This window comes from Schistocerca serialis, chromosome 6 (genome assembly GCF_023864345.2).
Source record: "Schistocerca serialis cubense isolate TAMUIC-IGC-003099 chromosome 6, iqSchSeri2.2, whole genome shotgun sequence".
NCBI classification, from domain to species: Eukaryota; Metazoa; Arthropoda; class Insecta; order Orthoptera; family Acrididae; genus Schistocerca; species Schistocerca serialis.
The window spans coordinates 450,138,465-450,163,358 of record NC_064643.1 but is presented as its reverse complement, the minus strand read 5'-3'; the positions used below and the strand labels follow the sequence as shown (position 1 = coordinate 450,163,358).

Here is a 24,894-nt window from a genome sequence, read left to right as displayed (position 1 = left end):
GAGACATGGCTTAGCCGCAGCCTGGGGGATTGGAAGGCAGGAGACAAGGTTCTGCTCTTGGTTTGTCTCCCATGAAGACACACAAAGTTGGGAAGAGAGACAGGCCCAGCTATGGTAGAAGAAAACTACAAGAAGCTCAAATGGAATTAAAACACAAAATAGCTGACACACTAATGGTGGAAGAGGAACAACTATCTGCTCCAAAGGAACAGAAATCATGCCAGAAATGCTCTGATTTGGACAAAATTGTGCATGATTTGAAAGAAAAATGTGCCATCTCCACACGCCAGAAAACAGTAGCTATTCTTACCCTTGCACCTTCCAGCTGGTCTATTGACTACACTGCTAAGGAATTCAATGTTTCTACATATATGGTAAAGCAAGCTAGGAAAAGAAAAGCAACCCAAGGAGTGCTCCCTCAACTTCATCAGGCTTAGGGTACGCAATTGAGTTCAGAAATAAGGGTGCTAGTGTTGGAGTTTTATGAAAATAATGACTACAGCCGAATAATGCCTGGAAAAAAAAAAGGACTATGTAATGGTGAAAATGGGAAATGTACGTGTACAGATGCAAAAAAAGACTGTTGCTATGCAACATATCAGAACTATATGTAAAATTCAAGGAAAAGTACCCCAATACCAAAGTAGGTTTATCATCTTTTTTCAATCTTTGGCCAAAATGGGTTGTGCCTGCAAGTGCGAGACCCATCAAAATGCTAAGCTGATGTTTGTTGCTATAAAGGATTCTGGTCTGGATTACAAAGGTACAGTGAAGCTGCTAGTGTGTGACATCAGTTCCTACCAGTGCATGATACACAGGTGTGAAAAGTGTACTGGTAAGGCAAATCTTGCAGAACACATGAACAACAAACTGTATGGTGAGCTCCTTATGGATGACGATGAACTTGTTTCTTATAAACAATGGACACACATGGATCGCACAAGTCTTGAAACAAAGCAAAGTACAGTGGAAGATTTTGTTGAAATGTGTTGTCAAAAAACAGACCAACTGACCACATACAGCTTCACAGCAACAGCACAATCGGCTTATCTCCAGTTTTGTAAGGATAATTTGAAACAAGATGAAATTATAGTATTACTAGACTTTTCTGAAAATTATGCATTTATAGTTCAAGATGCCATCCAACGATATCATTGGGACAACAGTCAAGCAACTCTCCTGCCATTTGCGATTCACTATAGAGGTGGATCAGGTGATGTGTCTGTCATGAACCTGTGCATTTTTAGTGACTGTTTAATTCCTGATGCCATTACAGTTCATGCCCACATTCGCGCTGTCATGGCATATGCGAAAAACAAGCTGCCTCACATACATTTTGCGCAATATTTCAGTGATGGGGCAGCTAGTCAGTACAAAAACTGTAAAAATCTCAAAAATTTATGCATGAATTACCATGATTCAGATTCACACAGAATGGAATTTTTGCACAACAAGTCATGGTAAAAATGTATGTGATGGTATTGGTGCTACCATTAAGTGCATGGCATCACGAGCTAGTCTTCAGCACCCTACAGAAGGTCACATTCTAACACCTCTTCAATTATCTACCTGGGTACAGAAAAATATCTCTAGCATACAATCGTTCTACATTTCGAAAGATGAGGTGAAATCAGTCGAAGAGTTGCTAAAAAGCAGACTAGAACACGTTAAAACTGTTGCAGGCACAAGGAGCCATCATCACTTCTCTCCAGCGGACTCTGACAATGTGGAGATGAGCAAACTGTCCGGTTTTAACTGGTTATAACTATAGGTTCATGCACAACGTGTGTCTTCACAGTGTGTCTGACTCAGGATTCAGAAGCAGAAACAGCAACATACAACCAGGTTGCTATGTTATTAATGTTAATGATGACAAATGGTACTTAGGATGTGTTGCAGAATGCTGTGAAGCAGAAGGTGATGTATTTGTGAACTTCATGGCACCAGCAGGACCAGCAAGATCATTTCATTGGCCACGTTTGGCAGACAAGTGTTGGATTCCTTTCAAACATATTCTTATGACAGTTCCAGTTCCTACCACAGTGTCAGGAAGGCAGTACAATTTGCCACTCAATGTACAGAGTACAGTAGCTAAAGTGTGGGAGAACTTCTGTTCGAAGCACAATCGACCGGTTTTTAGCAGTTAAGGTGCAGTAAACATTAATGATAGGTTGTGTTAATCTGTCTATATGTTGTTTCTTAGTGATTAAACAGTTGTGGGAGAGGATAAGAAGAGGCAGAACAGTTTACGATACGTTTTTACAAAATTGTGTTGTGGAACGATGGCCACATCACCAAATACATCTGTCAACTTCCATTGTACACAAATGTCTTGCAATAACATGCTAAAATTTTGAGATATATATCATTATGGTCTACTTATGCAGTGTGTGAAAATTGGCTTGGATACCACTTGCCCCTTTTGTGCTACCGCACTTAGAAAATCCATGTTTTTCAGGTAATTTTTCAAATTTTTGCATTTTCGTGTGCATGTAACTAAGTTTTTGTGACCGATTTGGGCATGATGAGTTCTGTGTGTGTTTAGGCCACATTAAGCTTACCACAAAAAAATTTATACCCTTTTTGAGTGAATTATATTTGGCATAGAGGGCACCTACAATATGTAACTTTTAACGTATTACATTTTTTAAATCACATTTTGGAATTTTTTATTTTCCCTCAGAAATATGTTTCTGGTGTTTTGATTCACAGAGTGTGTTCTCTAAATGAATGTTACTGGGTTGTAAAAATTTCACTGGGCTGTGTGAAATAGTTCCAAAGTTATTAAGACCTGAAGTTGGGTCTGAAGATAGATAGCCAGATGCGGGTTGCAATTTCCGGGTCATGCCACCTTCTTTGACAAGTCATAATTCTGGAACTAATTGGCAGGGGAATAGAGGGCACCTACAATATGTAACTTTTAACGTATTACATTTTTTAAATCACATTTTGGAATTTTTTATTTTCCCTCAGAAATATGTTTCTGGTGTTTTGATTCACAGAGTGTGTTCTCTAAATGAATGTTACTGGGTTGTAAAAATTTCACTGGGCTGTGTGAAATAGTTCCAAAGTTATTAAGACCTGAAGTTGGGTCTGAAGATAGATAGCCAGATGCGGGTTGCAATTTCCGGGTCATGCCACCTTCTTTGACAAGTCATAATTCTGGAACTAATTGGCAGGGGAAACCAGTACTTCGTACCTGAGTGTTCCACATGTGGTAGAATTAGTGTACTGAATTTCAGTCAAATCTGAGACTATGAGCTGGAGCCCCTGGTTGAACTGAGATGGAATGACCAATCTGAATAAGCAGCTTTGTACTATTAAAGTTATGCTACACTCACCCTCCAACAGGTTCTTCTTCACTAAGCGACACCTCAACATTGGTCATCATATCTGAAATGCGTAAAATAAAATGTGATATATATTTATCCAATAAACTATAGCAACTGATCAATACTGTTCAAACATTTAGTAGAAAACACACACACACACACACACACACACACACACACAATGTTGCACATCTGTTTGCTTAAAATGCACATAAACAGTTTATGCCTTATAGAAATAATTTACCCTCACAGCAAACATTTCACTGCATGCATTACAAGTGTGTGAAAGATTATTGCACCCACTCAAATGTCACTTTCTCTGACAGTGAAGTAGTACCCTACCACTCAATTCCTCTTCATTTTCTACTGTGGTTTTCCCATAGGAAAAATCCATGAGTAATATCCTGCGACCATGCTGATCTTTGGATAGAATCTGGACTTACAATCCAATGATGAGGGTACCTCTTGTTCAGCTGTTCACATGCACATTATTTTCAACTTAGATGGTGCACTGATCTGCTGAAGCCGCACCATGTCACATGGCCGCTAAGAGGTTCAGTCTCCAACAGTGAAAACTTATCTCAAATGTCACGTAATGTACACCATGCAAATAAGATGACAGAAAATAAGGTCATGTTAGTTGATCTTGTAAAATTTAACACCACAAGTTGACAGATAATTATTAGTGATCAGGCAAGTATGCTGTAGTGATTTTCACTGTTACAGAAGTGGCTACTACAGCAGCTGAAAACATCATCATGGTTGAAGGATGTCTCATAAATGTTTGGCACTGCAGTGCTGCAACGGATAATGCACTGGCAGAACTGAATTCTGAAATTTGTTGCGAATGTTCACCAGCACTCTATGTACTGAGTAATCCAAATTCTCAATTTTCTGTCTGTCATGATAAATTTATTCTCATCCTTATATCTGCTGCAAAACTTTCCTCTGTACATTTGTTTGGTTTTATGGGCAACCATCATTCTATACCACGCATGAAGTGAATTTCTACAGCATCCTATAAAGCAAAGTGGAAAGAATAGATAGTTACTCACAGCATGGAGCAAGGGGTGAGCCACAGACAGGCACAATGGAAGAGACTGCTAAAATATTAAGCTTTCAGACAAAGTCCTCCTCCTGGAACAGGAAACACGCACACAACTACTGTCTCTGGGTGCTTGTGACTGGCGTGGAAAGCAATCTGCTGAGGTGGGCGGTGAGGGTAAGGAGAAGACATGGGGCGGGGAGGGGAAGGGATAGCAAGATGGAAGGTGGGGGAAGAGCCTGTGCTGCCTGTGAGAACATGAAGGGACGTGGTGGGGAGAGGAGTGTGGGGAGGCTGTAGTGGGACTAGGGAGGGGGCAATGGAGAGGGAGAGGAGAGAAGCAGAGAAGAGAAAAGACTATAGCTCAAGTCATGTTGCAAGGCGGTCCTATTTTCATCCATTCTGTGCATCTCCCACCATTAACTGCTAGTAGCCAATAAGATTCATTCTCTTTCCAAGTGGCTAGCCGCGAGTTACAAACTAGACTGCGAGAATCTAACAACAATGTGCTGCGCTGTTGCCGTATTTTGCAACAATGCAGTTTCATTCAAAGAGCAACCAAATTACTCACTCAGATGTCTATATTACTTTCTTGCAGTTGTGAATGCGTATCTAAAAAGGTTTTAGTGTGATTTTCAAATGAAAATGTCAAGTGACGGCAATAAACGTGAAGTTCCTCACAAGCAACTTTAATTAAACTGCTTGTCTATGGAGTATCATTTTAATCGTGCGACTGGTTTCCCGATTTCCTATCAGAGAGATGACTGTATGCAGTAATCGACTGAAAAAACAGAAGTGATATCTGGCATTTGCAAGAAAGTGTCACAGGCGCTTCTCTGTTCCTGATCTAATAAACAATATAGGAGACAATCTGAGCAGCACTCTTAGACTGTTTGCAGGTCATTCTGTGATTTCCTGTCTTATAAAGTCATCAGAGATTAAAACAAAATAGACAATGACTTAGACAAGATACCTGTATGGTGAGAAAAGTGGCAATTGACTCTAAATAATGAAAAGTCTGAAGTCATTCACATGAGTAGTAAAAGGAATCCGCTAAATTCGTTTGATAGGATACAACACACGATTCTAAATTAAATACTTAGGGATTACTATTATGAATAACTTAAAATGCAACTATCACACAGATAATGTTGTGTGGAAAGCAATCCAAAGACTGCAATTTATTGGTAGAACACTTACAAAATGCAACAGGTCTATTAATGAGACTACTTATGTTTTTACACCTTCTTCCGGAATACTGCTGTCAATCGTGGGGTCCACAGCAGATAGAATTGATGGAGGACATTGAAAAAGTTCAAAGAACAGCAGCTCATTTTGTATTATCACGAAATAGGGAAGAGTGCCACAGGATATGGTACGTGAATTAGAGTGGCAATCTTTAAAAACAAAAAAGGTGATCTTTGTTGCAGCAGGATCTTCTCATGATATTTCAGTCGCCAACTTTCTCCTCAGAGCCTCAGCTGTGGGTTGGATGCAATGCCAATGCCCACAACCTAGTGTGGGGGCAGCAACGACACCAACAGTAGAGGTGAATGCCTTCTTGATTTTCTCTTGTGTAACAACTTGGAGGTCCTGAATAGGGGTGATGAACCTAGATTCAGGAGCAGCAGAAGGGAAGAAGTAATTGACATAACCTTTGGTTCCATGGTGACGGCCACCTATGTCAAATATTGGCATGTGTCATTGGACCACATGTATATTAAATTCAAGGTTGAAGTGGGAATCAGACAGACCACAGCAAATAGGAATCCCAGAAAAACCGACTGGGAGGCATATAGGAGGGACCTTGACTTAAACTTATCAGAAATTAAAACCTCGACAAGGAATCCAGTAGAGTTTGAGGAAGTAGCAGATACTGTAATCTCTGCTACCAGTGACCTCGTACTAGGACAACTACTCAGTCACCAAGAAGTGCACAAATAAGAGCGTGTCTTGGTGGAACAATGACTTGGAAACGCAAAGAAGACAGGTACGAAGACTGTTTAAAGGCCCTTGTCAACTATAACCTTGAAATCAGACAAGCAAATGAGGCATCCTGGAAAGTATTCTGTGAGGAAGTGGAGGGCACAACTGCTCAAGCCAGACTTCACAAAATCCTCACTAGAGTACCAACTAATCCAGGAGGTATGTTGAGGAAGGAGGATGGGGAATATACAAAGACAGCACATGAAACACTGGAACTGATCCTCAAAACTCAATTCCCTCAATATGCTCTGGCAGATAACACAGACCAGAATGTGATCCCTGAGAGACAATGGTTCTCAGACATTTGAAGAGAGGACTGGGAATCAGCCATGGAGTGTGTCAATTTGAGTAAAATCCAATGGCTGGTGGGAACATACCAACCATTCAAGTCACCTGGCACAGATGGAATCTTCCCAGCTCTCCAGCAACAAGCAGGAGAGAATCTTATAAGAGTCCTATGTAGGTTATTCGGGGTTAGCCCAGCAGCAGGAATCATTCTCAATGCCTAGAGGGCAGTGAAGGTTGTCTTTATTCCAAATCCAGGGAGAATTGATCATACCACGGGCAAGGACACGAGACCAATCAGTCTGTTCTCCTCCATTCTTAAAACATTGGAAAACTGGTTAAGGTACATGCTGGGGAGAGGAGGCTAACTAGGGCTCCTCTACATTCAAATCAACATGCACATCAACCACATAAATAATGTGAGAAAGCTCTCCACCAACTGATTGAGAAGGTGGAGAAAGCACTTAAACTTATAGGAAATAGCCCTCTGCATCTTCCTGGACATCGAGGGAGCTTTTAGTAACACAACATTCGATTCCACATTTAGGTCAGCAGAGGTGCACGACCTAGGGACCACTATAAATGAATATCAGGATTTTAACGCTTTATAATAGTTATTATATTAAACTTACAGTTATAAATGATATTTCATATGAAAGAGCAACTCAAACAGTTTTACCAAGAACCTTATAAATGTTCAATGTGTGCACCATTTGTCACACGGCACACATCAAGTAAATAGCCGAGTTCTTCCTAAATGTTGATAAGTGTGTCTTCAGTGATTGTAGCAACAGCTGCTTCAATCCAGTTTCTTAATTTAGAGAGGTCTGCTGGTAGCGGAGGCATGTACTTGATGAAGCCCCAAAGGAAAAAATCGCATGGCATTAGGTCGGGTGAATGTGGGGGGTCATGCATAGCAAGCCCTGTCATTGGGCCCCTTGCGGACTACCCAGCGCTTGGGTACAGTGAAGTTCAACCAATCACATACTTCGCTATGCCACTGAGGTAGCACACCATCTTGCTGGAAAATGAAGTTCTCTGGCTCATCTTCTTCCAACTGAGGGAAGAGCCATTGCTCTAATGTATCAAGGTAAGAAGTGCCAGTTACAGTAGCTTCACCAAAAAAGAAAGGCCCATAAACTTTCCGCCAGGATGCAGCACAAAAAAACAGTCACTTTAGGGGAATCTTGTTGCATTTGTACCACCTCATGAGAATTTTCTGAGCGCCAGACGTGCACGTTGAGTGTTAACATGTCCACTAAGGTGGATTCATCACTGAAGACAAAATGATCCAGAAAATTTTCATCGTCATGAAACAACATTTCGTTTGCGAAGTTGGCACGTAATCCATGGTCAGCCAGCTTTCGAGCCTATAATAACTGTAAACAGTAAAGACATAGTTATACGTGTTTTCTTAAAACTTTCCAAACAGTCGACACAGGAACTTTTAATTCATGACTAGCCTTCCAGACGGATTTCTTTGGGCTATGAGTGAACAACTCTCACTTGCTCAACAGTCTCTTCACTAATTCTTGGTCGTCCCGTGCTCTTCTGTTTACAAATCTTCAAATTGATGATACCATCTATGAATGTTATAATCAGTTGGATGATCACAACCGAACTTCAGCCGGAACACACACTGCATAGTAACTACAGATTCAGTCTTTGCAAACTGCAAAACACAAAACGCTTTCTGTTCACTAGTTGCCATCTTCGCTATTATCGCTGTCTAGCGGACTGCGGCGGAAACATTGCGCGCTGCGTGTAAACACAGGTCCAAACACAACTGTTTCAAGTTGCTTTTTCATTTGACATATCATTTATAACTGTAAGTTTAATGTAATAAATATTATAAAGCATTAAAACCCCAATATGTATGTAGGTGGACTAGGGTTATGCTTAGTGCAAGTAAGGTAGAGGCCACCATGATGAATGAAAATATGGTAATTAACACCACTAGAGGTTGTCCACAAGGAGTAGTTTTGTCCCCTTTATTGTGGAATCTAGTGGTGAACTAGCTCATTGAGGAACTAAATTCCAGCAGATGACCTTGTCATAGTAATACTTGGCAAATTTACTGACACAGTCAGGTTGGTTAGTTTAAAAGAGGGAAGGAAGAGAGCAAACTGTGAGGTCATTGGTCCCTTGTTCCCAGTAAAATAATTACACAATGGAAAGAAGAAAAGAAAGGAGACATACAGCACAAAAACAAGAGAAAGGAAGAAGCAGAAGAATGACAGGAGGACAACCAACACTACTACGGACAAGAACAGGAACATAAAACCACAGTGAGAAGCAAGAAACACGTAGAAGGAGTAAAAAGAGAGCGGATGACTGTGGCTGGCTGGCCACGACAATAAAAAGGTAAAGCCAGCCACTCTGCGACACATTAAAACATCCACCCTCAAAGCATTAGAGTGGACAACACAAAGGACATGCGCTAAAACTTATATAGAACGATAAAACCCACCATTGCGTATAAACGTAAAACTAAATTAGCCAATTAGGCATAGTCAGCTAAAATTAATGGCAACAAGTCCGTCACAGGGCAGCCAAAGAAGGATAGCTCACCAAGATATGGGCCACTGTCAGCTGGGCATCGCACCGACACTGAGGTGGGTCATCACGGTGCAGGAGGTAGCCATGTGTCACCCAAGCGTGGCCAATGCGGAGCCGGCAGAGAACCACATAGTCCTTGCGAGAGGCCCACATGGAGGACTGCCACACATTCGTAGTCTCCTTAATGGCACACAGATGGTTGCGCGTGCTGAGGTTATGCCATTTCGTCTCACAAAGCCGCAAAACCTTGCGGCGTACCACTGAACACAGGTCAAGTGCGGAGAAGCCGATCTCCGTAAGCGGTTTCCACACAGCCTGTTGACAAGCTCGTTGCCTGGGATTCCGACATGACCTGGGGTCCAGACAAACACCACTGAACGACCAGACCGTTCCAGGGCATAGATGTACTCCTGGATGGTCGCTATCAAAGGATGATGAGAGTAGCATTGGTCGAAAGCTTGTAGGCTGCTCAAGCAGTCAGTACACAGAAGAAATGCCTCCCCAGGGCATGAACGAATGTGCTCAAGAGCACGAGATATAGCCAACAGCTCGGCAGTGCAAACACTGCAGCCATCGGGCAAGGAATGCTGTTCAATATGTCCTCCATGGATGTAAGTGGAGTCGATGTGAGCATCAGCCATCGAACCACCGGTCTAAACCACTTCGTGGCCTCAGTACTTATCAATAATCGAGAGGAAGTGGCAGCAGAGAGCCGCGGTGTTAACTGAGTACTTAGGGCCATGTGAAAGGTCCAGGTGAAGCTGCGGCCTAGGTGTACACCATGGAGGTGTATGTGAATGGACCTCAAGTATAGGTGGTAAAGGCAAGGACTCCACTTCAGAAAGATGGGGACGGTGATTCGGACGCTCAGGAGAACTACAAACGTGTGCTACATCACTGGGCAGCAGTTGTGCATGGCTAACCTGCAATGGTGGCACTCCGGCTTCCACAAGGACGCTAGTCACCAGACTCGTCCTAAAACCTCCTGTCTCTAGGGGAACACCACAGTGGTGCACTGGAGTAAACGCAAAGCTGAGGGCACCGCCGAACCATAAACCAGACTCCCATAGTTATGGCAGGATTGAACAAGGGCTCTGTTGAGCTGCAGCAGTGTAGAGCAATCTGCACCTCAGTTGGTGTTCCTCAGGCAGCAGAGGGTACTGAGGTGCTGCCAGCACTTCCACTTAAGCTGACGAAGGTGAGGAAGTCAAGTCAATTGGGTGCCAAAAACCAGTCCTAAGAATCGATAGTCTCCACTACAGTGAGTGGATCGTCATCAAGGTAAAGTTATGGTTCTGGATGAACGGTACTATGTCGACAGAAGTGGCTATCACACAACTTTGCAGCCGAAAACTGGAAACTGTGGGCTAGAGCCCATGACTGCACCTTGTGGATGGCTCCCTGTAGGCACCGCTCAGCAACACCAGTACTGGTGGAGCAGTATGAAATGCAGAAGTCGTCTGCATACAGAGAGGGTGAGAGGCCGGCCCTACAGCTGCTGCTAGACCTTTAATGGCCACTAAAAATAGACACACTCAATACAGAGCCCTGCGGGACCCCATCCTCCTGGATATGGGGGGGGACTATGGGATGCACCAACTTGGACATGGAAAGTACGAAGAAACAGGAAACTCTGGATAAAAATCGGAAGTGGGCCTCAGAGACCCCACTCGTATAACGTGGCAAGGACATGATGGCGTCAGGTCATGTCATATGCTTTTCGTAAATCAAAAAAAGACGGCAACCAGATGCTGGCATCTAGAGAAGGCTGCTCGGATGGCAGACTCTAGGGACACAAGATCAGTGGTAGAGCAATCCTGGCGGAAGCTGCCCTGACATGGAGCCAGTAGGCCACGTGACTCCAAGACCCAACCCAACTGCCGACACACCATATGTTCCAGCAGCTTACAAAGAACGTTGGTGAGATTGATGGGCCGATATCTATCCATAATAAGTGGGTTTTTATCAGGTTTGAGCGCCAGAATGATGGTGCTCTCCCATCATTTTGATGGAAAGACACCATCGCACCAGATCCTGTTAAAGATGACGAGGAGATGTCGCCTGTAGTCAGATGAGAGATGTTTAATCATCTGACTGTGGATCCGATCTGGTCCAGGAGCTGTGTTGGGGCAATGTGCAAGGGCACTGAGAAGCTCCCACGCTGTAAATGGGACGTTATAGAATTCACTGTGGTGTGTAGTAAATGAGAGGACTTTCCCTTGCAGCCGCCGTTTGAGAGTGCGAAAGGCTGGGGGGGGGGGGGGGGGGGGGTAATTGTCCGACGTAGAGGCTCGAGCAGAGTGCTCAGCAATCGTGTTTGCGTCGGTAGATAATACGCCATTTATGTTAACACCGGGAACACCTGGTGGGGTCTGGTACCCGAAAACATGTTTGATCTTTGCCTAGACTTGGGAAAGTGACGTATGGCACCCAATGGTCGAGTCATATCTCAACCAACAATCCTGCTTCTGTTGTTTGATGAACTGGCGAACGCAGGCACGGAATTGTTTAAAGGCTATGAGGTGTCCCAGGGAATGCCACTTATGCCGCTGTAGAGCTCGCCAACAATTCTTAATTGCTTCAGCAACTTCTGGTGATCACCAGGGGACTGTCTTTCACCGGGGGCACACTAAAGAGCGATGGATAGTGTTTTCTGCCACAGAAACGATTGTTGTAGTCACCTTCTCAACCATCACATCGATGTTCCTGTGTGGGGGAGATTCAACAGTTTCCCAGTCCGACTTGTTTAAAGCCCACCTGGTCAGGCGTCTGTGTGCCTGTCGCTGGGGCAGTGAGAGGAATTTGGGGAAGTGGTCACTACCACACAGGTTGTCACATGCTCTCCAGTGGATAGATGGGAGAAGTCCTCGGCTGCAAATTGATAAATCAATGGACGAGTAACTACCTCAAGCCACACTGAAATGTGTGGTGGCCCCAGTATTTAAGAGGCAGAGGTCGAACTGAGACAGTAAAGTTTCGACACCTCTGCCTTGGCCATAAGCATGGTGCCACCCCACAAGGGGTTATGGGCATTAAAATCTGCCAAAAGTAGGAAATGTTTAGGGAGCTGATCAATCAGTGCAGTTATTATATTCAGGGATACTACACCATCTGGAGGAAGATATAAATTGCAGACAGTTATTTCCTGTGTTGTCCTTACTCTGACAGCCATGGCTTCAAGAGGGGTTTGAAGGGGCACAGGTTCACTACAGATTAAGTTTAGGACATAAGGCAAACTGCACCTGACACACTATTACAATCGCTATGGTTCCTGTAGTATCCCTTATAACGGCGGAAGGCAGGGGTCTGCATTGCTGGGAACCAGGTTTCCTGTATGGCATTGCAGAAAGCAGGTGTAAAAGCTTAACAGTTGCCTTAGCTCAGCCAGGCGGTGGAAAAAAACCGCCACAATTCCACTGGAGGATGACATCATTGTGAGACTGGAAGTCATGGAACATTCAATGAAGCAGTTTACATCTCAGGGTCACTTGCTGCCACCGACCTTTTGCCTGAGCAGTCTATATCCATTTTGTCTGAGAGTCTGGCGAGATCTAGGTCCTCAGCAGATGCCAGGACCTTCTTTTTTGTATTTCTCTCGCTGTTCCTTGGGTTTCCCTGACTGGGAGGACTTCACTGATTCAGTCTCCTGGACTGAGGATGAGCGTGAAGCCCTGCGACAAGCTGCTTTTGGGCTTTTCAGCCACTGTCGGTAGTCATATTTCCCACCAACAGAAACCTGGGAAGGGAGTGACCCAAGGCGTCCCTTTCTAGCGAGAACAGCCAAAGAAGTTTTATGCTTCTCCGGTATAGAAGTGGGGACGGATGTCCCCAATGGTTGGGGTGGGGGGGTGTTGCTCCTGAAGTAGGTGGTGCAGGAGCAACAGGGAAGTAAGTGCCTCCCACCATCAACGGGGCAGGTGAAGTCTTCTGGCTCTTAGAGGTGACTGGGGTTGGCAGAGCTGATGGGGCTAGAACTGTTGTAGCGGAGGCGTAAGATGATGTCGTGCATACTGGATGTAGGCGTTCAAATTTCCTCTTAGCCTCAGGTCAGTCGGTCCAGCGTCTTTAACTCCATGATTTTCCTTTCTTTCTGGGGAATCCTGCAGTCTGGTGAGCAAGGCGGATGGTGCTCTCCACAGTTGACACAGATGGGAGGCGGGGCACATGGAGTATTGGGATGTGATGGGCGACCGCAATCTCGACATGTGATGCTGGAAGTACGGCGGGAAGACAGATGACCGAACTTCCAACATTTAAGGCACCGCATTGGGGGAGGGGTATGGGGTTTTACATCACAGTAGTAGACCATCACCTTGACCTTCTCGGGTAATGTATCACCCTTTCAGGCCAAGATGAAGGCACCGGTGGCAACCTGATTATAGCTCGGACCCCAGTGGACATGCCGAACAAAATTACACCTCGCCATTCTAAATTGGCGCACAGCTCATGGTCAGACTGAAAAAGAAGGTCCCTGTGAAACATGATATCCTGGACCGTATTTAAGCTCTTACGGGACATGATGGTTACAGAAACATCACCAACTTGCTACAAGCGAATAACACCCACGACTGAGCAGAGGATGCTGTTCTGATCAAGACTGACCCAGATCTCATTTTGGACAAGCCCTCCACCTCCCCAAACTTGTGCTCTAAATGCTTAACAAAAAACTGAGGCTTCATCGTCATGAAAGATTCCCAATCAGCTCTCGAACATACAAGGTACCGGGGCGAATAAGAGCTGCTGCCATCCTTATCCTGACGTTCCTCCCATGGTGTGGCCAGGGAGGGGAACAATTTGGGGTCATACTTCTATGCCTTGAATTGAACCCGTCAACACTTAGAGACTGCTAGTGTTTGACCACCTGCAAGAGATGATGTACTAAGCTTCATTGCGTGTCATCCACCCTGATGCCACCCTGGTGCCCTCCCCATGGGCGCCACCCAGCCGCAGCAAAGGCCGCCTGGCAGGACGGCCATTGCCGGGAGTCCCGATGCCCCAGGGGGATGGGCATCTACCCCTTGGCATACGTGGGGAGTTAACGGCGCAGGTATCAGCAGTGTTACCATCGTTCTACTAATCTATCACACATACAAGTTCAGGTGCACTGACACCATGTGGAGCTAAGTCTGTTGGCATGAAAAGTTGCACCAACGGACTTAGCTCCACATGCTGTCAGTGCACCTGAACTTGTATGTGTGATAGATTATTAGAACGACAGTAACACTGACAGTTCAGTGTACATTTAACAACATATTACGATGCTATAAGTGTCGTACTCATCGGATCTTGTGGGACTCTCTCACAGTCAAAAGGCTGCTTTTTGACGACAACATGTACTCATGTCAGATAGTCTTATATTCTGACAGAATGTAACTTTTGCAGTGTTACTTGAAAATGGCCGTAAGGCCGAAATTGCAATCGTAATAATAAACATTTTATACAGTCAACGGCGACTATGATGTATTTTAAGAATTGTGAAAATACGTTGTTGGCACCCACTTACATAGGGAGGAACGTTTATCACAATAAAATAAGAGAAATTAGAGCTCGCAAGGAAAGATAAAAGCATTTAAATTTCCTGCGTGCTGTTCAAGAGGGGAGCGGTAGAGAAATACACGTAGCTTGAAGGTGGTTCTATGATCGCTCTGCCAGGGACTTAATTGTGAATTGCAGAGCGATCAAGTAGATGTAGATGCTTCACTAGCGGTCGAGGAGGTTTATGTCCTGCATTTATAACTTCTCCAAATGTGAATCTGAAAGCGATAATTCTATTATTGACATTTTGAAGACTCAAGAATGAGCTGCAGAAGCACGTGTCGGCAAGAGAACTGTAAAGAGAATAGTAAACAAGAATGTCAGAACTGTAGAATCCTCACAAAAATTTGTTTTTGTGTCACCTGAAAATCATCGAAATCGCATGAAACCTGTAAGACAAATAGATGGTTTTTACAATGATGTTTTAAAGCACTCAGAGTCTGAAAAGTATACAGGGTGTAAACTTTCAATTGACAAACCAGAATTACTCGAAAAATAAGCTTCACACGAAAAGATGCATGGAATCCGAAGTTGATTATTTTCAGGGGGACATCTGCTAGTGCTAAAATTAGCCCGCCACCCCAGCCCCCTGGGGGCGGGGCGGGAGGAAACTTAAAAATTTCAAATGGGAACCCCCATTTTTTATTGCAGAATCAGATTCTACATAAAAAACTATGTACATTTTGTCTTAAACATTTGTTTTGATTCTTGGTAGTTGGCGCTGTTATTCAAGAAAATCCATGTTCTCATTTTTGCATGGAAAATGGTTACAGACAAATAAACACTTATTTACTTTGTAAATTTTGATTCGCTAAAACTAAAACTCTCCCTCTCTCCCCATAGGGGCAGGGTTTGAGAGAGACGAATTAGAGTTTTACAAATGTTGACCCAAATACTAATTTTTTCCGCAGATTTGGATAAGTTTTGTGTGTTTCGTGGTCATGAGGCCGTACAACTTTTAATTAGCAAACAAATCATCTCACTAGCTAACTAACTAACCAAACATCCTACTTACTAATGTGTGAACTCATTAACTAAAAAACTGACTCACAAACCTAATTTTTAATTAGATTCGGAGTAGTCATTCTTGTTTGTTGAGAGGTCTCACAACTGGGGTGCTTAGTTAATTTGAGTCTTTTAATTTTGGGTGTAAAAATGTAGACATGACATTCATAAATTTATTGAATTAAATCACATATTGTTCACACCTTTACTTTGTTTCAGAATATCGCGGCTGTTACGTCATTTACATTTTTAGAATTATATATGATAATCAATATCCTACTCAGCCCTGATCGATAATTGATGCTCTTATCCAGCCCTTGCTGATGAGTGGTGTAATGTTTCGGAGTTCCACCGATAGGTGACGCAGGGACAAGAAATCCGCCCTTTCTCGTAATAAGACTGAGCTTTAGAAATTATAAGTATTAATGTAATAAACACACTGCATCTTTTACCCATCTGAGCATTCAGATAGCAATACATCATTTATAACGATTGTCTTTTGGGTGACTTATGTTTGATTACCTTGTGTGACTGCGTTCGCGGCTTATGCTCGCTACCAGTCGTGTTTGATGTTGAGTTAGTACTGATAGGCGGAATTATAGCGAGCGGGCCGCTTCTTGCTCATAGAAATTCTAACCTGCCTTTCTCACCACCCCCTACCTTTCCCCTCTTGAGATTAATAGGTGGCTTATGTCATTATGAATTATCTTTCTGTGGACGAAAAAGTTGAGATGGTGTATATTTTTTGAGAAAGTGGGAAAAATTTTGACGATGCAGTTGTGCATTATCTGCAGCATTTTCCTGGGCAAGTGCAATCGTGGTCCTGTTTTGTTAGAGTTATTAAACAATTTACTGCATAAGGTAGTGTGAACCAGAAATAAAGAACCCGTGCAGCTACTACTTGTGGAGAAAACAATCAAGTGGAAGTCCTAGCTGCTGTGGCTCATAATCCACATGCGACCACAAGAGAAATAGCAAGGCAATCAGGAATTTCACACATGAGTGTTTGGAAAATCCTGAAGCTGCACAAATTTCATCCATACCATGTATCCATGCATCAGGAACTACATGACGACTTCCAAAACCGTCTAACATTTTGTCACTGGGCAGTTGAGCAGATGCAAACAAACGAAAACTTTTTTGCCAGATTACTTTTCTCCGATGAAGCAACATTCACAAACAACGGTGAAGTTAATAGCCATAACATGCAGCACTGAAGTGAACAGAACCCACACTGGTTTCGAGAAGTCAACCATCAGCGACCTTTGTCAGTCAATGTTTGGTGTGGTATAATTGGCGATAAACTGATTGGTCCATATTTTATCGACGGTAATTTGAATGGCAACAAATATCAACACCTACTTGAAAATGAACTGCCAGATCTACTTTAAGACCTGAGCATCGCACTTCGACAAAACATGTGGTTTCAACATGATGGTTGTCCAATGCATTATTCATTAGTAGCGCGCAGTGTATTAGATCGACTTTACCATGGTCGCTGGATCGGCAGGGCAGGTCCTGTGAATTGGCCAGCCAGATCGCCTGACCTTATCTTGCCAGATTTTTTCTTATGGGGTTATCTAAAAGGTATCGTTTATCAGGAAATGCCTACCACTCCCGAAAACATGATGCAAAGAATAAGAGATGCTTGTGCTGCAATTACACCAGACATGTTATCAAGATGTGTGCAGGGATTTACGGCACGAGTCAATAAATGCATTGAAGTTGGAGGTCATCACTCTGAACATTTTATTTCATAAAATGGTGAGGTGCAAGGGATTTACAGACAACAAGCAGGCTGAAAGTGAGAGGCGAGGGGACTCACTGGAAACAAACACCCCAAAATTCATTTACTTACAAGTACTTGAAAATAATCAACAATAAAAGAAAACAAATTGTTCCTTTTCAGGACAACCAAATATTAAACGGGAATACATTCATCTTTAGTTAGCGAGTGGGTTAGTCTTTTCCTCCGTTAGTCTTTTAGTTTGTTTACTCTGTTAGTCAATGAGTTCACTCGTTAGTAAGTAGGGTGTTTGGTTAGTTAGTTAGCTAGTCAGATGATTTGTTTGATAACTAAAAGTTGGGTGGCCTCATGACCAAGAAACAAACAAAACTTATCCAAATCTGCGGAAAAAATTAATATTTGTAAAACTCTTAATTGCTCTCTCTCAAACCCCATCCTATGCGGAGACAGGGAGAGTTTTAGTTTTAGCGAATAAAAATTTACGAAGTAAATAAGCGTTTTTTATTTATCCGTAACCATTTTCCACGCAAAAATGAGAACATGGATTTTCTTGAATAACAGCGCCAACTACCGAGAATCAAAACAATGTTTAAGATAAAATGTATATAGCTTTTTTTAATGTAGAATCTGATTTTGCAATAAAAAATGGGGGTTCCCATTTGAAATTTTTAAGTTTCCTCCCGCCCCACCCCCAGGGGGCTGGGGTGGCGGGCTAATTTTAGCACCAGCAGATGTCCCCCCAAAAACAATCAACTTTAGATTCTACACATTTTTTTTGTGTGAAGCTTATTTTTCGAGTTATTCTGGTTTGTCAACATAAAATTTACACCCTGTATAAGAAGGGGATACCCAACATCACAAAAACTTGTTGCAATTATGCCTGAGCAAATTGGTTTCGAAGGTAGCGGTTCATCAGTGTAAAGAATTATTAATACATTGGTTTTAAACATGTTAAGAAGACAGTTTTTAATGGAAAGAAGAGAGACAGAAGCAGCACTAAATACATTCGTTATAAAGATGCATGATACAAGAGGAGGAGGTAGTTCTACAGTGTATTAACCTTGATGAAACCAGTGTTGCCAACTCCTAAAAAACGTTCCCCCTAGGATCAATTCGAAATCCCCCTAAATCTTCCTTCAAACCCCCTAAAATTAAAAATATTCATCTGTGTTTGATAGAAACATTGAACTATTAATAAAAAACATTCGGGTAGGAAAAAATGATGATTTTATTTACATAGTCTTATTTTAAACAATGCAACTTACAATCTACATACCCTAATATGATAAACAGACAATGGCGAATTTTTTCGACTAATTCTTTGTGATGACGTTCATTTATAAGAAAAATAGACATTTTTATGTAAGTATGTGTGATTCATTATTTGAAAAACTCAATAATGCTGTTTGTTAACTAACTTAGGGGATAGTAAATCTGAAAGTTAAGACAATAATGATAAGGAGAAAAAAATAACGCACAGTACAAATTCTTCTAATTTAACATGAAACAAAAATATTTCAGGAATGATAAAAATGTGCTCTCATTTCGCCTTACAAAACATTGAATATTTCGTCAAATGCTTGAGTATCATGTTGAGTTTTACTATTGCCTGAATGTTTGTGATCATACATATTGACACTGAATAATTCAAGCATACGAGTGGATGGAACGAATTTGACACACAAACTTCAGTCTCTTTGCAATGTAAATCTTACCATCAAGATACTTCTAAGTACTTCAAAAGACAGATTATTGCATAATTTATTTTTAATTACACTGTATGTTGAAAAAGCATGTTCGACACTTGCGTTTGATATTGGTAGCGTAAGTAGTGCCATTAAAAATTTGGCTGTATTTCCAAAACGCTTTTCTCCAGAGGAATCACAATGTTGAAATACCTCGGTATAAAATTCAATGGAGTTGGTTACATTTTGCCATGACTTACTTTGCAACCGATTCAATTCCTATTTTATTTCATTCTTGTTGCCATATAAGCAAGTTCTGTAAATTTTAGTGAAAATGCTACACACACACACTGTTTTATTTGAGACAATGCAACTTGAGGGTGAAGATTGTCCACCGTCTTCAGAATAGACAAATTATCTGGCAATATTTTTTGAATTTCTCACCCCAAAGTACAGAGAAATTTCTTGTACCGTTCTTTGACATCTGGTAAGACTTTTTCAGCGATATTTTGTGCAATGGAATGAAACTCAGAGCTAAAATACACTGCGGACGTATGCATTAGATGGGACTCGAAATCAAAATCTCTGTCACTCAATTTCTGTAGGCTCAATGATACAATAAGTTTTTGTAGTAAACTTTTGAACATCAAAAAGAGATCTTTGAGCAACTTAGTAGGTTCCACGTGGTCACTTTGGAAAACTAAATTCAGTCGCATTATAGTTTTCAGTCCAAATTTTAAGAAGACCAAGAAAGCTTTGAATGGTAATCTTGTCATAATATCGTAAAGCTGTTCAGCCATAAAGCATTTATCTTCCAATTTAGCAACTGAAAATAGCAGTTGTAGTTCTTCCCACTGAACTAATATTGTGTTAATTGACTCGGACCGTGCAAGCCAACGTGTTCCACTAAGGCCTTGAATCTTTTTTGGTTTTCCAGTACCATTCATAGTTTAGTACAATATCTTATACTTTTCTCTTCGTTTAGGGCTACAGGAAAACCAATTATGTGTTTCCTGTACTAAGAATTCCACTGACGTGGTAATCTCTCCAATGCCTTTTCAGTGCATAGATGGAGTGAATGACAAACACACCTCATGACAGTTATGTAACTTATTTCATTTTTAAACAGAGACTTGAGTGAACTGTGTTTCCCAACCATGACACACACACACACACACACACACACACACACACACACACACACACACACACACCATCGATGGCAATCCCAACCATATTTTCAACTGACAAACCATCTCCTAACTGAGTTTTAATGGCACCATGCATACTTTTTGCATCAGCATCAATTATTTTTATCAATCTGTGAAAAGTTGTGATCAGTGCCTTTTTCTTTGCACAGAAAAATCACAGCATAAAACACAAAACTTTTTGCATTAAAAGATCACTGCTCTCATCAATTATGAGCAAATACGGACCATCACCAATTGGCTTCTGCCAAATACTGAAGCATGCATGGACCAAGCACATTTTTAACTAACATCGAACATTTAGTACAATGGAGTCTTAGATCCAAAATTGCAGGAGACTAAGGGTATAGCTGTGGTAGTATCTCAATCATGTGGTCCACAGTCTGTAATGAACTGTACTCTGAGATGAATGCAGCAATTTTCAATTCAGTGATCTTGGTTGTTTCTGACAAAACTGATTTGAACATTGAAGTTAAAGTTTTGCATGACTTTGCAGATTTCTCGAATGCTAGAGCCTTCTTATGTTTATCAGTCTTTGCATGACTCACGAGATCCTTTTTGTCCACTTTTAATGTAATTTGACAGTACTTGCAAGTCGCGGAGCATGAATCATTTGGATCCAACCTGTAATATAAATAATATGATATTCAAAAAACAAAGATGATGTGACTTACCAAATGAAAGTGCTGGCAGGTCGACAGACACACAAACGAGCACAAATATACACACAAAATTCAAGCTTTCGCAACAAACTGTTGCCTCATCAGGAAAGAGGGAAGGAGAGGGAAAGACGAAAGGATGTGGGTTTTAAGGGAGAGGGTAAGGAGTCATTCCAATCCCGGGAGCGGAAAGACTTACCTTAGGGGGAAAAAAGGACGGGTATACACTCCCACACACACACACACACACACACACACACACACACACACACACATATCCATCCACACATATACAGACACAAGCAGACATATTTAAAGACCATGGTCTTGGAGACTAGCGTAAACTATTTCCATCATAGCCCCTCATATATATATAAACACACTCATGCTCATAAAGACTCATGCTTTAAAGACCATGGTCTTTAAATATGTCTGCTTGTGTCTGTATGTGTGTGGATGGATATGTGTGTGTGTGCGCGCGCGCGAGTGTATACCTGTCCTTTTTTCCCCCTAAGGTAAGTCTTTCCGCTCCCGGGATTGGAATGACTCCTTACCCTCTCCCTTAAAACCCACATCCTTTCGTTTTTCCCTCTTTCCTGATGAGGCAACAGTTTGTTGCGAAAGCTTGAATTTTGTGTGTATGTTTGTGTTCGTTTGTGTGTCTGTCGACCTGCCAGCACTTTCATTTGGTAAGTCACATCATCTTTGTTTTTAGATATATTTTTCCTATGTGGAATGTTTCCCTCTATTATAACCATATCATTAATATGATATTCAATAATATATAATAGTATTTATCAGTGCAAATTAAACCAGATTGACAAGTTTTAGGCAATTTTTTAACGAGTTGCAAAGGCCACCTCAACTGCCTGGGGAACGGAATAAATGTAAAAATATTAGTTAAAGAGAGCTTTCACACCACCTCCGTATCAAAAGTTACAAGTGCAAGCATGAAAATATTCAAAATGCTGTGCCGATAGAAATATCCCCATTGTCCATGATCACATTCAGTTATTCTTTCTCTCGGACAGAGTATGATAAGGAGAATATAATATTTCAACTAGAATGCGATTTACTATGTACAATTTTTGTACCAATTAAGAAAAAGGGAGTGCTGGATCAGTCTCCCAACATTTCACATATTTTTGTTGATATCATTTCGTGTTTTCTTTTGGCATTCTACAATGAATATAAGCACCAATTCTTAATCATTGATGTTCTTGTTCATTTCATGGCACTTTAGAAAGACAATTACAACTTACTTTGCAATTTTAAAGAGTAGATTATGTTGCTACATAGGCCATCAGTTACCTGGCCATGTTATCTTAACCATGCAGAATAGAGTGTGCACAGGATAGGAGAATACGTAGTACCAGCATACTTGAAATCCGTTCTTTCGATAGTTCTGTGTTCTACTGCGAGCGGCGCAAAGATACGCAACATCCACCAATACCAGTACAATAGTGTTTAGCGCTTGCACAGTATGAAGCTCTTTCCCATTACCTTGGAGACTAGCGTAAACTATTCCCATCATAGCCCCTCATATATATATAAACACACTCATGCTCATAAATTAAGAATAATTGCAGAATGTGGTGCCATAGAATGTGGCACTACACAAAACTGGTGCTAACAGCACAGGCACATAGGGAACACACACGACACAGATATTTAAGTCCACGGTATTGGTGATAAGTTGAGAAAACCGTCCCGAAACACACGTGCTACAAAATGCCACTGTTTCCTGAGCATGTACCCCGACATCAATATGGGATATGATCACCATGCACACGTACATAGGCCACACAACAGGTTGACACACTCTGGATCAGATGGTCGAGCAGCTGCTGGGGTATAGCCTCCCATTCTTGCACCAGTGCCTGTCGGAGCTCCTGGCTCCTGAAGTGTCGTAGGGGTTTGAAGACGTGCAGCGATACTTTGACCGAGAGCATTGCAGACATACTCGATAGGGTTTAGGTCTGGAGAACAGGCAGGCCACTCCATTCAGCTGATATATTCTGTTTCAAGGTAATCCTCCACGATGGCAGCTTGGTGGGGCCATGCGTTATCATCCATTAGGCGGAAGGTGGGACCCACTACATCCCTGAAAAGGCAGACATACTGGCGCAAAATGACATTCCGTTACACCTGACCTGTTACAGTTCCTCTGTCAAAGACATGCAGGAATGTAAGCGCACCAGTACGCACACCAACAAACAACAACCTCCATACATGTCGCTTTCAAGGACATTAAGGGGTTGGTATCTGGTTCCTGGTTCACGCCAGATGAAAACCTGTCGAGAATCACTGTTCTGACTATACCTGGACTCGTCCATGAACATAACCTGGGACCACTGTTCCAATTACCAATTACTGTGTTCTTGACACCAGGCATTATACGTGATCTCCTGTGACCAGAGGTCAGTGGAATGCACCTTGCAGGTCTCCAGATGAATAAACCATGTCCGTTCAGTCATCTGTAGACTATGTGTCTGGAGACAACTGTTATAGAGGCTGCGATAGGGTCCCGAGCAAGGCTACATGCAATACTCTATGGCCGTCTGTGGACACTGATGGTGAGATATCGGTCTTCTTGTGGTATTTTACACTGTGGACATCCTGTACTGTAGCACCCGGACAAGTTTCCTGTCTGCTGGAATCATTGCCATAATCTTGAGATTACACTTTGTGGCACACAGAGGGCCCATGCTACGACTTGCTGTGTTTGACCAGCCTCCAATCACCTAGTATTCTACCCCTCATAACGTGTGTTCTTGGAGCCATTTTCAACACACAGTCACCATTAGCACATCTGAGAATGTCTGCACACTTACTTGCTGCACCGTACTCTGACATGCACCAATGACGTAGGTCAAATGCACAGCATGGTCATACCCAGAGGCGATTTAAACCAACAAACTGCCCACCAGAGCGTTGTTTCACCATGTATCAGCATTATCCTTATTTACGGGCATGAGTGTATGTCTTAGATGTTGCCGACCATAGTGCCGCCACAACAGGTATTGATTTCGTGTCCACTGCTGAAGCACGCTGTGCACACTCATTTGCTCTAGTCTCCATAATCTCAACTGCTGTCGTTCACACACGCTTCCTGTCTCTCTCTCAACCACTGTGCCGCATTATACTTAAGCATGACAACCAACAAGCTGTCTATCTGCATGAATGGCCACAGACAAACAGTGGCCAAGAAACAGCTGGGCCACCCTGCTGCTGAGCACACCGCCCAACATGACATTCTTCATTTCAATGACTGCTTCACAGCCTGTGCCATATGGATTCTTCCTACCAACACCAATTTTTCTGAACTGCATAGATGGGAACTCTGCTTGCAATATATCGCTACATTCGCGTAACCCTCCTGGCCTCAACCTTAGTTGGTAATTGTCCTGACCCATCCGGCCCTTCCCTGTCCCCATTCCAGCACTACAAAGCCCTTTATTCCACCAAGGCACCAGTCTTTTTACTTCTCTCCTTTTCCGGTACCACCCCCTCTCCCCTGGCCTCCGTCTAACCTCCTGCCTGCACCTAGCTGCCTTATGCTCTCTCGACCTCATCCCTGCATTTTGAGTGTGTGTGTGTGTGTGTGTGTGTGTGTGTGTGTGTGTGTGTGTGTGTGTGTGTGACTGATCTATTTTTGAGAAAGGCCTTATTGGCTGAAAGCTTAGTTTGTGACAGTCTTTCTGTTGCACCTACCTGTGACTCAGCTTCTTCACTATATGGTAAGTAGCAACTATCCTTTTCATAATATTATTCTGTACATTAGCAATTAGAACAAATATGATATTAGCACTGAAAAATCTGTTGTAGAATGACAACTATTTACATTG

General features: G+C 42.3%; 1 protein-coding gene across 2 annotated transcripts in view; it reads right to left on the bottom strand.

Annotated features, from left to right (window-relative positions):
* Positions 1–24,894, bottom strand: part of LOC126484421 (uncharacterized) — a 57,090-nt gene that overhangs the window by 23,303 nt on the left and 8,893 nt on the right. For both annotated transcript variants that reach the window (XM_050107934.1, XM_050107935.1), the window contains exon 4: positions 3,342–3,393. In XM_050107934.1, coding sequence (XP_049963891.1) covers positions 3,342–3,393 — 52 coding nt within the window. The remainder of the gene's footprint in view (positions 1–3,341; positions 3,394–24,894) is intronic.